The 16,475-nt window shown below is 40.5% G+C and overlaps 1 protein-coding gene across 11 annotated transcripts in view; it reads left to right on the plus strand.

Annotated features, from left to right (window-relative positions):
* The window catches only part of FAT3 (FAT atypical cadherin 3), a 626,029-nt gene that overhangs the window by 299,446 nt on the left and 310,108 nt on the right, over positions 1–16,475 (plus strand). For all 11 annotated transcript variants that reach the window (XM_034408488.3, XM_087894589.1, XM_087894591.1 and 8 more), the window contains exon 3: positions 3,535–3,849. In XM_034408488.3, the coding sequence (XP_034264379.2) occupies positions 3,535–3,849 (315 nt within the window). The remainder of the gene's footprint in view (positions 1–3,534; positions 3,850–16,475) is intronic.

Consider the following 16,475-nt stretch of genomic DNA (forward strand, 5'->3'; position numbering starts at 1 on the left):
TCGGCTCTCTAATCGTGATTTAAATCAAATCCAGTTGCAACCTTCCTAGCCTAACCTTTTTTCCCTTTTTAAAACGCAAATTTTATTTCGTTTTTAATTTATTGGGGTGTTTTAAATCTGTCTTCGGCCAAATTGTTTAATTCGGTTTTATTCTGTTTTTAAATTTTGTATTTATGTGTTTTTTATCTTGTGGCTGTTCACCGCCCTGAGTCCTTTGGGAGTAGAGCCAGGGGTGGGTTCTAAATTTTTTTACTACCGGTTCTGTGGGCGTGGCTTATTTTGTGGGTGTGGCTTGGAGGTCATGTGACTAGGTGGGCGTGGCTAGCTGGTCAGAGTCATTTCTGGAAGGTCCTCGCACTTACGACCTGACTCATTTGTTTGCTTTTAACACTGATCAGCTGTAGGACGGCCCTTTGAAGCCCCGCGGCAAGAGTTTAAACAGTTTTTTTCCCTCTAGTCATCAGCTGGGACTCAGGAGGCAGCAATAGATTGGGGGTGGGACCAAATAAAAGGTAAGAATAACGTGGGGGGTGGGAGGGCATGGGGGGAGAACCGGTTCGGTGATGTCATATTGTCACCGCTACCGGATCAGCCGAACCGCACCGAACGGTTGCGGAGGACCCCACCACTGAGTAGAACGGTATATAAATCAACTAAACTAAACTAAACTAAACTAAACTAAACTAAACTAAACTAAACTAAACTAAACTAAACTAAACTAAACTAAACTAAACTAAACTAAACTAAACTAAACTAAACTAAACTAAACTAAACTAAACTTCTGGCAAGGAAAGCCAATGGGGAAGCTACATTCACTTAACAACTGCATGATTCAACCATGGCAACCACAACAACAAAAGGCTGCAAAATTGGGCTCAACTTACCATCTTGCTTAGCAAAGGAAATTGGGGTTGTAAGCCAAAGATTACTATAGTAATAGCACTTAGACTTATATATTGCTTTACAGCCCTCTCTAAGCAGTTTACAGAGTCAGCCTATTGCCCCCAACAATCTGGGTCCTCATTTTACCCACCTCGGAAGGATGGAAGGCTGAGTCAACCTATAGTTGCGTCCCTTTCTAGATCGGGACTCGTTACGCACAGTCACTCATGCCCTCGTCACCTCTCGTCTGGACTATTGTAATGCTCTCTACATGGGGCTCCCCTTGAGGTGCACCCGGAGGCTCCAACTGGCGCAGAGTGCAGCCGCGCGGGTGGTTATGGGAGCAACATGGAGCTCCCATGTAACACCTCTCCTGCGCGAGCTGCACTGGCTCCCGGTGGTCTTCCGGGTGCGCTTCAAGGTTTTGGTTACCACCTTTAAAGCGCTCCATGGCTTGGGACCTGGTTACTTACGGGACCGCCTACTACCATCAACAGCCTCCCACCGACCAGTACACTCCCACAGAGAGGGGCTCCTCCAGGTGCCGTCGGCCAAACAATGTCGGCTGTCGGCCCCTAGGGGGAGAGCCTTCTCTGTGGGGGCACCGACGATCTGGAATGAGCTCCCCCCAGAGATACGGAGGATTCCGGATCTGCGCACCTTCCGCCGCGAGTTGAAGACGCTTTTATTTCATCAAGCTGGCCTCGCCTAAATCTTCTCCCTTTTAAGTGTAAATTCTAAATTTTTAATGTATTTTAAAATATGGGTATCTTAAATTATTGGTATTAATTCAGCCAAATTTATTTAATTCATTTTATTCGATTTTAAATTTTGTATATCTATGTGTTTTATCTCATGGCTGTGCACCGCCCTGAGTCCTTCGGGAGTAGGGCGGTATAGAAATTCAATAAAATAAATAAATAAATAAATAAATATAGTTTCAAACCTTTATCAGGAAGGAATTACAGATCACTAAACCTGGTAGAAAAATCCATTTGCAGCATCCTTAATACGCTGCAACCAATCTGTAGTGGAAACTTGGAAGAAACCATTTATAGAAAGCTGGGAACAGATCACGGTTTTTAATTTCCTATCACACAAGAGAATTACATTGGCGTGTGGTCAAACGCCTTAAGAGTGTTTTGAACTTGTGAATGGGAACACAGCTTATTTGAATCAAGTATAAGGGGACTCTGTTGTTTATGCAGAGTATTTGTAAAACACATCAACATGGTACAGTTTTTCCAGAGGAACGGATGATGAGAGATAGAAAATATGGAAAAACTAAAACTTGTGGTCCATTTTCCAATTGAACTTTAGCTGGGGATGTACAGGAATATTCTGGACAATGATGTTATTTTTTTAAAAAAAAAAACTGGAAGGGTTCTTTGAGACCCATATAACCCCCAAATCGGAATGTGTTCCCATTTGCACTGTTCCCTAACATAGAGCTTTTGAAACAAAAAACGGGGAATTGTTCATTTTAACCTGGATTTTTGTTTTAATGGTTTGTTTGTTTTGTTTTAATTGTTGTGAGCCGCCCCGAGTCCATTGGAGATAGGGCGGCATACAAGTTCCATTAATAAATAAATTGGGGTGGGGGGGGGATAAAAGAGAAGACGACACATGGTGAGAAAGAGAAGAAGCCAAAAGTATGTTGGTGAGGGGGTGGGATTACAAGTGCATGTGGTGGATGGGAAGAAGACAGTGTGCAGTAGGTGGGAATGGAAGTAATAGAGCTTTATGGCTGGGTGGGTGAGAATATCCAAGTGAGAAGGTGACATAGCCTGCTAAAATATGTGTGTCTTATTGGAAAACAAATTCGCTCTTTGAGAAAGGGGTTTCAGTTATGGAAATATTACTGTTAAGACTGTGGTTATCAGGGCCAAGTTTTTGCACTGATGTTGTCAACCTTTCCAAATAGACCATGGAGAAAACACTTACAAATTACAGTTTTGGTCGCCACATCACGAAAAAGAGGTTGAGACTTTGGGAAAAGTACAAAGAAGAGCAACTAAGATGACTAAAGGCCTGGAAGCAAAAACATACGAAGAACAGTTGCAGGATTTGGGTTTGGCCAGTCTAGAGCAGGGGTGTCAAACTCGATCCCGTTGCAGGCCGCATCGGGATTTTGTTTGTCCTTGGGACTGGGGTGGGTGTGGCCTAGTCGTCGCCGCCAACTGGATGGGCCTGGCCAGGCCTGGGGCAGCAGGGACCAGTCCCTTGCTGTTTCCGGGAGAGCCCATAGGCCGTCTCCACAGCCTATCGCAGGCTGGATCCGGCCTGTGGGCCGCGTGTTTGACACCCCTGGTCTAGAGTAAATGAGGACTAGGGGTGAATGATAGCAGTCTTCCAATATCTGAAGGACTACCACAAAGAGGAGGGGGTCTAGGGATGGATTCTACTTACCTTTACTACCAGTTCGCATCGCGCTTGGATGCACAGATCACCTATGATGATGTCTGAGTCAGTGGGCGGAGCCTCCCGCCAGTTTTACTACCGGTTCTTGTGAACCGGTCCAAACTGGGGGCAACCCACCACTGAGGGGGTCAACTTATTTGCCAAAGCACCTGTAGGCAGGACAAGAAACAATATGGATTCATTGCTGTTTTCTGCATTTCCACATATTTTTTTTCTCCTTTCGTTCTGCAGGAGTTATATACACAGGTGATATTCTTGATCGAGAGACAACTCAGTCCTACTGGCTAACTGTGTATGCCGCAGACCGTGGAGTTGTTCCGCTTTATACCACCATCGAGGTCTTCATTGAAGTGGAAGATGTAAATGACAACGCACCTTTGACTTCCGAACCCATTTATTATCCGTCTGTTTTGGAAAATTCCCCGAAGGATGTTTCAGTCATTCAGATACAGGCACACGATCCTGATTCCAGCACTACTGAAAAGATTACATACAGGATTACAAGTGGAAACCCCCAAAACTTTTTTGCCATCAACACCAAAACCGGTAGGAGATACTTCCTTGTTTTTCATGCTCTCAAGAATTGGTTGTATAGATCTTGTGGGAGGTTTTCTTTATGTATATTGTTTTTCCTTCAACTGTCTTTTGTTCTTCTGCTTCAGAGAATGTTCACAGTTATTGGTGGTTAGTTTTCAGGAAGCTGGAACACTGAAACAAGTTGACACAGAAATATTGCCAGATTCACACATATTTCTGAAGCTTGGTCTCAAATGTCCAAGCTCCGGACTGACACCAGTAGGAAAATGCCACACGTGAGGAAGCAAACTGGGTTTATTCAGCCGGACTCTGGCACACAATGAGGTCATTCAGTAGCAAAACAGCAGTCTATAAAGTCTGTTAGCAAGTCTGTTAGATGCGAAGTCAGCACTGGGAGCTTTCCCCTCCCAGCGCCTTTAAGTAGGCAAGCCACACCTCTTCCCTTTGCTGACCTCGCCCTGGTGTTTGTCATGCACCGAGGCCCTGGCCCAGCTGATTGTCGGACTGGAACAGCTAGTTGTTGTGTTCTTCATGCGGCCATGCCTCTGCGTTTCGCAGCTGAGCCTTGTTGCTACGTCCACTGCAGCGGAGGCCGCTGAGCCAAGCTGATCGTGGCTAGGAGCAGCCGTCCACGCCATACCTCCCAGTCGCACAGTTGGGCCACCTCCGTTGCTGCAGCAGCCGTCCTGACACCCCCCCATCACTGGTGCTCCGTGGTCACCGCCAATGTGGTCCCGACACCCCCCCTTCACCCGTGTGCCTTCCCGCCCCACTTTGGCAAGCCCGGGCCTCGGGGCTTGGTTTGTAAACCATAATATAGATGGAGCTACTGTTGCATATGAATTGTTCCTCATATTTTTTCCATGTAAAATATATCAACTGGCCTTTTATTAATTTTCAAAATAGATGCAGTACCAGTAATATTTGTTGTTTTTATCTAAGATTAATTGATTAACAATTAATTGTTTATATGTAAACAGTTCAGATTTTTCCATCGATGCTGACTTGAGAAGATTTGTCAAAGTTTTTCTGTCCATAACTAGAGATTTCTTAATTTGACAAATCAATCAAGCATTAGGTTTTTGCACGTACAAATGTTCGCTTCGGAGTTGACAGATGCAGTAACAGACATATCAGGATTACTTCCAGTTAAATGTAAGGGTTTGATTGGAAGCCTCTGGAATATTTTTTTTTAATTGGACAGCTATTATATATATTGTTTATATTATTCACTTGAGTCATTTCTATACATAGAGATGGACAACATTTAAAAACTATTCAGTATCTCTTTCCATTCTTCTTCATCGCTCTATCTCGGTCTTCATTCCCCTTCTTTTGGGTCATTGTAAACATCCTGAGCAAACAATTTTGATTTAATGATCAAAATTGTGGTTGGTGTTTCCCAATTGGTATGCACATACTGTGGCTTTGAACCCCAGGACCCCATATTTTCATTCTTAGTGCGGCAACATCTCTTAGATAAAGCACTGGCCATAACAAATCTTTTGTCAATTCTGTTTTCTTTCCCATGGTTTTCTTCTATACTTCCAACCCACAGCTTGTCATTTAAAACTGTCTGGAACTTTTATTCAGATTTGAACAACAACAAAAAAAGTACTTTCTTGTATAGATAACGTGCAAACTCCTTAAATTTAAAACCAGATTGTGGTGAAGTTTCTAACAGCACCTACTGTACATAATCCTGGAAGGTTCTCTCAAATATCCTTTCTACCATTGAAAACACTTCTTAAGTCAAATATCATTGCTTTTCAGCTTCGATACCAAAGTAAACATAAATTGCCTTTACATAACAACTGAATTCAGGCATGCCAGTTTGCCTATGGTTATAATCTGGATTTCATTGTCTGAAAATGGAGTCTTATTTTGCTCATTTATATGAGGTATCACGTACAGTGACAATTGTCTTTAGAAAATTTGTTATTTGTACTATGTAAATATGTAAAAGAAATCCTATTTTACTTTTAGGTCAAATAAACCATAATTCAGAACAGAAATGTGAAGATCAGTAATTTTCTGAAACCAAATACTTGCCCACAATGTTTAAAATGATTTAACAAGCATTTGATGTTGTATATTTATAGAAGATACAGAAAATGCTTCATACAAAGCACGAAGCAGGGAATATTAACAAATATCAGTGATACAAATGCAATTTTCTGAGTAGTTCTATCACACAGGCCGTGCTTTCAAAACTCAGGAATATTTGAAGAAACTGGAAAAAAGGAAAAGGAAACGCCTCTGTGAAAATCTGCTCTACATGCTTTAGTAATTATTTCAGAGTTCTCAAGTGGAATTAAATATATGTTTTAAATGTGTGCTATTTCAAATTAAAGACCGAGTTTCCTTAATAATGGGTTATGCGCTCCCTTCTCATCAAAATAGATTTTATTATATTTGCTAACATTTTTTAGGTAGTTCCAGCACCGTTTAAATCTTTGTATGTTAGATATGCTGATTCCATTTGTACTGAAATTCTGGTCATGTAAATTCCGTATGTAGCTTTGTCCAAATGTTGTGCCTTCCAGCTGTGGAAATTGAACATTTTCAGTATCACTGGAGAATGTGAGTTTAGAAAAGGTGCCCTTAATTATATTATTGATATATTACAGATCTTAAGCTTCAATGCTTATGCCCCCAGCAGTTACTCGCATGGCAATGATATTTTTTCCACCCTCGTGCAGTCTTCATTAATCAATAGCCTTACATCCCTTAATAGTTCTTGTAACGTGACATTTTTGCAATGGCTAGAATATCATTCATAACAAGCCATTTGCTTTTCAATTTCGCAGTTCCTGAAAAAGGGTGCTTTTTTTTTTTTTTTTTTTGTTAGAGAAGGGAAGAAAGTAAATAAAACAGATGATGAAGTTACATACATTAAAGCAGATTGATTGCCGCTATAAATTTTCAGTTTTATTTCCCATATATAAGTGTTAATTTCACAGCAACCCATAGCGGTAATTTATCGCCTCAATTTATGACATTTTTGTGTGGTCGGAGGGAAGTGATGAATTTTAATTCCGACCATTATGCTCTTCAAAATAAAAAAAAAAATGGACAAACTGCTAACGGAAGAGCTAACAATTATGTTCTGGAATGATGTTGATATATCAAAGGGTTCTTTGTACGTAGAAACCTTTATTTCAAATTATTAGGGATGTAGAGTCCTTCAAAAGGAGGTTAAAAGCCATAACATAAATGTGAGAAATATCTATGGAGATTCTCAGTCATCCAGGTTAGGACAGCATCTGCCAGAAGAAGTTCAAAAAAATCAAGATGGTGTCTCTGATTATATCTCTTGGTATTCCCCTTGGCTTAATGGGCTACCAGCCATCCAAACTTCTAAGCAGCACTGGAGAACCATCGATGTTAGACTCCCATGGAGCCATGCTGGGGCAACTCTGTAGGCTGTCCCGTGTCCCAGGCTTGGTTGAGCCTTGCTGGGTGATCTTCCCAGATACCATGTGGCGAGTTCTGTTGCTAGATGGGTAGAGGGCTAATCCTACCTTTGTTGGATCTTGAGGTTGCATTTGCCTATGAATAGACCTAGCTATCTCTTTATCTCTTACGTGCTGACATATGCTGTGGACTATTGAGGATGGTGGGGGCTATTAAGAGTGAGTCTGTTTCCTGCCTAAAAAACACATTTCTCGATTTCTCATCCAGGGAAATATAATAGTCTGCCTTTTTAATATTTCCTAGAATATTTTATTTAGGAGAGGGGTGGGTGCTAACTTCCTACAGTACGTACATCATTGAGTAACTTGTTCTCCTTTAATATTAGGTATTTAAAATTCGGTCATATTAGGAATCCATATGTATATGTGTATATATAGCAAAAGAAGAAAAAAAGTGGGGTTTTTTTTCCCAGGGTCTCTCCCCTTCCCCTAGGAAAAATAATTTTCTACTCCTTAAAATGATACATGATTTGAGTAAAAATGGTGATGAATGATACCCTAACCTTCACTGTTCAACCCTTTTTATAAAAGGGATGTAGTAGGAAAGCTTATATGAATCTGTTTACAGTACCAGATCATTACAATTCTGGTATGCAGAGGTGGGGTTAAGTAGTACAACATTCAAATGCAAGGACAAGGGAATATTTCTCCAATTGGGGGATACAGATGTTTATTTTTATAGGTGCATTCTTTGCTGATGCTCAGGCTTCTTCCTCCTGTTGATTTTCAATCAATTTCTACTGTGTCTTAAAGCATTGGGAACACAGCAGTCATTTCATTGGCAGAAATATCATTTATTTACTCTCTAAGGTGTAACAGATATTCCCCCTGCTTTTTGATTTCTGAAAAAGTGAACTGTTTAATTGCTGCAACATGTTCATTTCCACACATTTTAATACACGCATAATGCAAGCATCTGAGTAAACTGCATATGGAAGAAATTGAGTTCTTTGGATGACATGCTCAGCTCTACATGCTAAAGCTTCCTTGGTGTAGTTGTGTGTATATTGAATCAAAAGTGCAATAATGTATTTGTTTATTTATTTATTTTGAATTTTAGAACTGCTCCTCTGCCTCCCAGAGGGACTCTGGGTGGTGTAAAAATAAAATATTAAAACATAAATATATACAAGCAATCCTCGACTTGCTTAGTGACCGTTCAAAGTTACAACAGCACTGAAAAAAGTGACTTACGACCATTTTTCACACTTACGACCGTTGCAACATCCCCATGGTCACGTGATTTCCATCCAGATGCTTGACAAACTGACTTACATTTATGACGGTTACAGTGTCCTGGAGTCATGTGATCCCCTTTTGCGACCTTCAGACAAGCAAAATCAATGGGGAAGCCAGATTCACTTAACAACCGTGTCACTAATTTAACAACTGCAGTGATTCACTTAACAAATGTGGCAAGAAAAGTCTTTAAAATGGGGCAAAACTCACTTAACACATTTCTCACCTAGCAACAGAAATTTTGGGCTCAATTGTGGTTGTATGTTGAGGACTAACTGTATATAAAATTCAAAAAGAGACAAGGATGATTCAAATTCAGTGTTCCAAGTTAATTAAAAGGCAGGGAGGGAGGCTTCCGGGGTGCTAACCATAGCTGCGTACTCTTCCGTGACCCACAAGTAAGACAGTAGAGCCATGTTTTCAAATCTTTTGGAAAGCCCAGGAGAGTTGGGGGCCTGCCTTACTTTTTAGGGGATGTGGCGGCTCAGTGGCCAAGATGCTGAGCTTGTTGATCAAAAGGTCGGCAGTTCAGCGGTTTGAATCCCTAGTGCCGCGTAAGGGGGTGAGCTCCCGTTACTTGTCCCAGCTTCTACCAACCTAGCAGTTCGAAAGCACATAAAAAATGCAAGTAAAAAAATAGGGACCACCTTTGGTGGGAAGGTCACAGCGTTCCGTGTGCCTTTGGCGTTTAGTCATGCCGGCCACATGACCACGGAGATGTCTTTGGACAACGCTGTCTCTTCGGCTTTGAAATGGAGATGAGCACCGCCCCCTAGAGTCGAGAACGACTAACACATATGTGCGAGGGGAACCTTTACTTTTATCTTTACCTTTACCTTACTTCTTGGGGGAGAATGTTAAACGGGATAGGGCAACAGCAGTGAAGGCTCTCTTCCTGGAGTATAATGGAATATTACATGGGGCTGTTCTTGAAAAGTATTCAGAAGCCTCAGCTGGTAGCGAATGAAGCCGTGTATGCCATGCACATCCCTAGGAGGGTGCATGTTACATTTTTGCTGCATTATTTAGCGTATGATGATATTACCTTAGCAAGGAGACTACAATGCTAACACAGAGTAGTTTGGCTGTCTAAGAGTACTAGCTCGTTTGGTTCATGCTCATGTGCTTTCCAAGGTGCAATACAGGGGAAGAGCTAGTTCCGCATCAGAAAGAAAGACAAATGGCATCCTGCAGCGTCATACAGACCCTTCTCCTTCCATCAAAGTTTGCCTCACAAACGATCGTCATATCCAGGAAGGTTCAGCCTCGGCAGGGTTCTGACCCGCCTCACAAAATGCCAGCTTCATTTTCTCACCAAAGGGGTACCTATTTATCTACTCACATAATAATATGCTTTCAAATGGCTAGACGGGCAGAAGCTGAGACAAGGGACCTGATCCCCATCACATGGTGTTAGGACTCAAACTGCTGGAGCACAGGCCTTCTCCAGCATCATTAAGCCACTGAGCCAGTGTGCCTCTTTCTCTGCTACGTGAGCTGGATTGGGTGCCGATTTGCTTCCACGTTCAATTCAAGGTGTAGCTTATAACCTTTAAAGCTCTATGTGGCATGAGACTAGATTGCCTGCAGTGCCATTGTTATTTGGAACAGTCACTAAACAAGCTGTTGTAAGTGGAGGAACACCTGTATTCCACTCTTGTTTTAATTACCTACTAATATATAGCTTTTATCTATCAGTTTCATCTACAGATAATTTTTATCTATAGCTTTTATGTTTTAATCTCTTATTCCTATACCTCCCAGAATCTCTCTGTGAGGGAAATTAACACCTCCTAAATGTGATCCATAAATAAAATAATGTACCTGCAAAACTGGGCCAAAGATAATTTAAGTGTGCTCATTCTCCACATACAGCCTGAAGATTTCTATAACAAAGGTGTCCAAGTAAGACCAAAGGCACCACAAATGATAAAATAAGTGTTGTGCCATTGTGGTGCACGCACAAAATGCAACGGTCATTCCATCAGTTTGAAAAAACGTGAGCTGCTGCTAGAGAGATACCTCTGGGCTGTAATGTTATAATATCCACTCTCATTTCACACCAGCACTACAGTTTTCCATGTCATGTTAAAACCAGCAATTCAAGACCTGTAATGGGATGAAGAAAATTGATTCATTCTTTATATGACCAGAAGATTGCTCCAATATTTGCCAGGTGAGCGGGAGATGCGTGTTTCGAATCATATAGTGGCTGACAGCCCATTTTTTATTTATTTTATTTATTTATTTTTTTACTCTACCTATCGCTCTGCGAAGTGTGGAGAATGAATGTCTGTTTGTTTAAAAAGGCAGATCAAACAAAGTTCTCCATTTGTTAGCTGGTAGGTTTCTTTTTTTTTAAAAAAAAGGATTTCTTTTTTAAAATAAAAATAAAAATCCAGAACGAATGTGAGAGCCTTATGACAGTTGCCTGATATAAAAAAAAAACAATAATAGAAGAACTAATTTCAACCAATTTAATTTGGTTATCCTCAGTGAAACAGATTGCTCATTTTTTTATATACAGATAAATGTTAGTCAAGGAAGGTTACAAATAAGGGAAGTTTCCTCATTATTGTCAAATTGATCTAATGGTTAAACAAACTGGCCAAGAATCTAGGAGACTGGAATTCTAGTACCGCCTTAAGCATGAAAGTAGTTAGTGACTTTTGAGCCAGTCATTCTCCCTCAGCCTAACCAACCTCACAAGGTTGTTGTGTGGAAATTGTAGGAGAAAGGGGTGTTAAATATATTTGCTGCCTTGAGTTACTTATAAAAGCAATAAAGGCAAGATAATCTAAAGATAATAAAGATAATCTAATAAATTATTTAAAAAATTGCTTTGAACACAGGGTCTCAGCCTAGATATGATATAGATTGGTATTTATTGCAATATGTATTGTTTCATTTCTTTTCTGTTCTTTTTGCATATTTAATTGTATTATCTAAACACAGTTTAAGAAAGGATGGATGGATGGATGGATAGATAGATAGATAGATAGATAGATAGATAGATAGATAGATAATAGAAAGAAAAAGAGAAAGTTGGATAGACAGACAGACAGACAGATAGATGGAGATAGAAAGATAGATAGATTTTCTGATTTTCTTTCTAATAGTTTTCCTATAACCTGGCAAAACGGCAACACTTTCAATTGGAAAGTGACAGCTTGCTGCTTAACAACTGTCTCACTTAGCAACAGAAATGTTGGGCTCAAACTGTGGTCGTAAGTAGAAGCAAGAGTGACTTTAGTGTTATTCACTCTTCCCAGAGTAGGGAGGGGAACCTTTAGCCAGAATGCCAAGATAAAAAAAAAAAAAAAATCCTTTTTGTTCTGGCAAGCGAATGAGAAAATAATGAAGCTTTCAAATATGATTTATGGCAATTTAGCGCAGCAAAAGACAGAAAATAATAAAGTAGAAACTGGGCACTTTCTTTATCCTCTTTGTGCAGCTTTATTTCTACTTCATGCTATCAGTATAAATGCTAACGTTTCTTTTCAAGCATTTTACATTTCTTCTTAGAGCAAACGGTTGTTGCAGGTCAGTGGTCTAAGGGTCTTTTATTTAGTCAACCCAACCAACTTAGAAATAAATACTGGTGAGTTCAGGCCAGCGTGAAAGAAATTGTAAAGTAGCTTTTGTGCTGATAAGACTTAATTTTGGCATTTGGTGAAGAGCTTTTGAAGTCTGAATGGCGGCGGATAAATCAGAGTGTTTATTGGCGAATTTAATTCCCAGGCATAGAATTATGGACGACTTAACTGACCATCTGATGAACTTCTACCATTAAACATTTACCACTGAAAATTCTGCAGGTTCAGAAAAACCTTAAGTCAAGGGGTGTCAAACTTGCGTTGTCACGTGACATATTGTGACTTTTTTCCCCCCTTCGCTAAACCAGGCATGGGCGTGGCCAGCGTGTGACGCATCCGGCTGGTGGGCCGCCATTTTGACAGTCCTGCCCTAAGTCTTGAGGAAGAGAGAATGGCTGGCTATGTCCTTGTACAGGAACGAGCTACACTGCAATATTTTGTTGCAGATTTCACACTTACTCTTCAGTGACAGATGCACAAATGAATTTAGGTGGAAGGCTTGAGTAGAATTCTCTAAATTGTACTCTTCCCTCTTGATTCCTATCCACCCTTTCCTTAAATTGCCCTGTGGAAAGGATTACAGGATTTTACAATATGTCCCAAACTAAAGTTCTGGATACTTGGAATTTTCAATATCTTTTCCATTATAACTGTATAGAAGGTTCCTTGTCCAACTGTGGTTTTCTTTCTGTGTTTTTTTTTTCCTGTTCTTCTCCCTTTCTACCTGACATTTCCCTGCTCTTTTTTGTAAAGTTAATGTAGCTTTTTTGGGATGGAGCTGTAACAACTAATTCCTGATATAAAATAGTCATATAAATGTTGGATGTAATCTAAGCTGCTACATTATAGTAAATTTTAAAAAAATCCTTCCTTCCTTCCTTCCTTCCTTCCTTCCTTCCTTCCTTCCTTCCTTCCTTCCTTCCTTCATTCATTCATTCATTCTGTTCATCTATCATATTGATATAGCTACTCATCTCACAATCAGGTGTCTTATGCAGAACAACAGAACTATCAAATTTATCAGCGTTTGCAGTAGAATTTAAATCCAGAAAGCACTCACAGGTAAACTGATTCAGCAGGATTCATTAACTTCTTTATATACAGTACATATAATACATGAAGATAAATGTACAATACCAATATAGATTCTCCTTCAACGTAGTAGCAATTACAAGCAAAACATAAGGCAGGAGAGAACAGTTAGTTTCATTTCAGCAGAGCAGACTAGTTTCAGTTTCTCTTAGAGTTTCTCTTCAGCTGTAGACTAATGCTATGGTCACAGCTTCAACAAATGTGAAGCAATCTATAGCTGTATTCCCAATATGCATCTGTTTTTTACTTTCCTACAAGAAAATTGAGAGGGACGTGGTGGCTCAGCGGCTAAGACGCTGCGCTTGTTGATCAAAAGATCGGCAGTTCAGCGGTTCGAATCCCTAGTGCCGCATAACGGGGTGAACTCCTGTTACTTGTCTTACAAGTAACAGTAACTTGTCCAAGAAGGAAGGAAGGAAGGAAGGAAGGACATAGCTCAGATATTCATATAATATGGCGAAAATGTTAGTAGTTATTTGAAGATCAGACAAAGTAGACCAAAACACAGTATTAGGAATTTTTAGAGAGGTTGCGAGTACTGTAGCTCAGGGGTCCTCAACCCCCAGGCTGTGGCCTGGTACCGGGCCGTGCAAGTGGTGGGTAAGCGTGCACACAACTCCACTTCCGTGAGTGGCAGATACGCACACTCGCACATGCAGCTTTATTTGAACAAGTTTTTTCTAGAGCAGCCACTGCTAGGACAAATGGAGCTCTGTGAGCACCCGCCACTGGTGCAAAACCTACTGCTGTAGCTGGTAGGGGAGAGTAGGTGTTACGGTGCCATGGTCTGTTTCAAATTGAAAAAAAGGTCGGGTGGAATATGGAATCTATAGTGCAGCAAGAGAAGGGACACAGATTTACTTTATTTATATTGTAATTCCCTGTTATAGGCAGTTTAATCAGGGGACTCAATTCAATGTACCGAAAATTAAAATACATCATAAAATACGTCGTAAAACCAACCAATCAGTGCAACCAAAGCATGTCGGAAAATACAAGACATAAAATAAATTGGTAAGCAGTCTTTTACATGCTCTTCTAGCTCAAGGCCTGCCAGAAGATGCAAATTTCTGAATTTTTTCCTAAAAGATAGCAGGGCCAGGGGTTGGACTAACTGGGCCGGGGATTCGGGGGGGGGGGGGGCAGTGCTGTTATAGGGCAAGGCTAGTTGAGAGAAAATGTACCTCTCAGGCCTATGAAATAGAATTGTTAAGTAGATGGGACCAAGAGCATGGCAATCCTGAAGAACATATACACTTAGAGAGTTGTTCATTCATTCATTCATTCACTCACTCACTCACTCTCCTTATTCATACTTTCATTTGCTTATTTCTCTGTCTGTCTGTCTTATCTACCTACCTACCTACCTATTTCTATATCACCTATGTCTATCCATTCATCCATCCATATCTATCTATCTATCTATCTATCTATCTATCTATCTATCTATCTATCTATCTATCTATCTATCTATCTATCTATCTATCTCTATATCACCTATCTCTATCCATCCATCCATCCATCCATCCATCCATCCATCCATCCATCCATCCATCCATCCATCCATCCATCCATCTATCTATCTATCTATCTATCTATCTATCTATCTATCTATCTATCTATCTATCTATCTATCTATCTATCTATCTATCTATCTATCTATCTATCTCTATATCACCTATCTCTATCCATCCATCCATCCATCCATCTATCTGGCTGCCAGCTACTCTCCATAACTGGGTGGGTTACAAACAATAAAAACCCAAGATAAAAGAATTAAAAAAAAAACAATAACCCCCCCACCTCCCGGCACAACACATAATCAAACAAGCTACTTGATGGGCTCCATCTCACTCTGGGTTCCCCAGGCCAATTGAAGAACCAAGTCTTCAAGGCCTTAGGAAAGACTGTCAAAATGGGGGCCACTCTAATCTCTGTGGAGAACAATATTCTAGTCGTGTTATGTTAACCATAAACATCCATTGGCAGCAAAACACATGCAGTCTTGCTTTTTCAAGGCATAATTTTCATACAATGTATGTATCCCTGAATTATAAATCCTACATTTACAACCATCATTGTACAGGTAGTCCTTGAATTACGACCACAATTGAGCCCAAAATTTTTGTTCTTAAGTGAAACATTTGTTAAGTGAGTTTTGTCCCATTTTACGATCTTTTGTGCCACCGTTAAATGAATTCCTGCAGTTGATAAATTAGTAATCTGGTTGTTAAGTGAATCTGGCTTCCCCATTGACGTTGCTTGTCAAAAGGTTGCAAAAGGGGATCACATGACACCGGGACACAGCAACGGTCGTAAGTATGAACCCTGTTACCAAGCATCTGAATTTTGATCACATGATCATGTGGATGCTACAAAGGCTGTAACTGTGAAACACAGTCCTAAGTCACTTTTTTCAGTGCCGTTGTAACTTTGACCGGTCGCTAAATGAACTGTTGTAAGTTGAGGACTACCTGCAATTGTAAGTTCCATCACTAAGCGATCAGTCATTAAGTGATTTGTGCATGATTTTACAACCTTCTTTTTTTGCCAGGTTTTTTAAGCAAAACATTGTAGTCAAACAACTTTCCTGGTTATTAAGCAAATCCAACTTTCCCCATTAAATTTGCTTATCTGAAACCCCCCCCCCCAAGAGTTGAATAGGCAACCACGTGACCCTTCTCCCCCAAGATATTGCAACCCTTGTAAATGCTTGCCATTTGCCAAGAGTCCAAATTTTAATCACATGACCACAAGGAGGCTCAACAGTCGTAAGTGTGAAGACCTGTTGACAGTCAGTTTTTAAAGTGTTGTTGCAAATTCAGTCATTAAAGGAATGGTTGTAAGTTGAAGTCTATCTGTATGAAATACCTATGGCAGGGGTGAAATCTACTTACCTTCCCTACTGGTTTGGAAGTGCGTGCTGCACACACGTCAGAAGGCTGCACAAAAGTCTTCTGCGCATGCACAGAGGGTAAAAACAGGTTACTTCCTGGTTACATCCAGGCGGGTGGGCGGAGCCTCGCACTGCTGCCGCTACCAGTTCTCTGAACCACCCGCCGCTACCGGTTCGGCCAAACTGGTCTGAACCAGTAGCATTTCACCCCTGACCTATGGTATATAATATGTTGATTAAAATCAGACTTAATTTCTTGTCAAGAGCGGGAAGAACTGCATTTTTTTACATGGAATTTTGTATGATTTCATATACTCTGAGATATTCCCTTGACTT

Source organism: Pantherophis guttatus, chromosome 5 (assembly GCF_059756535.1).
Source record: "Pantherophis guttatus breed Tessera chromosome 5, ASM5975653v1, whole genome shotgun sequence".
Taxonomy (NCBI): Eukaryota; Metazoa; Chordata; class Lepidosauria; order Squamata; family Colubridae; genus Pantherophis; species Pantherophis guttatus.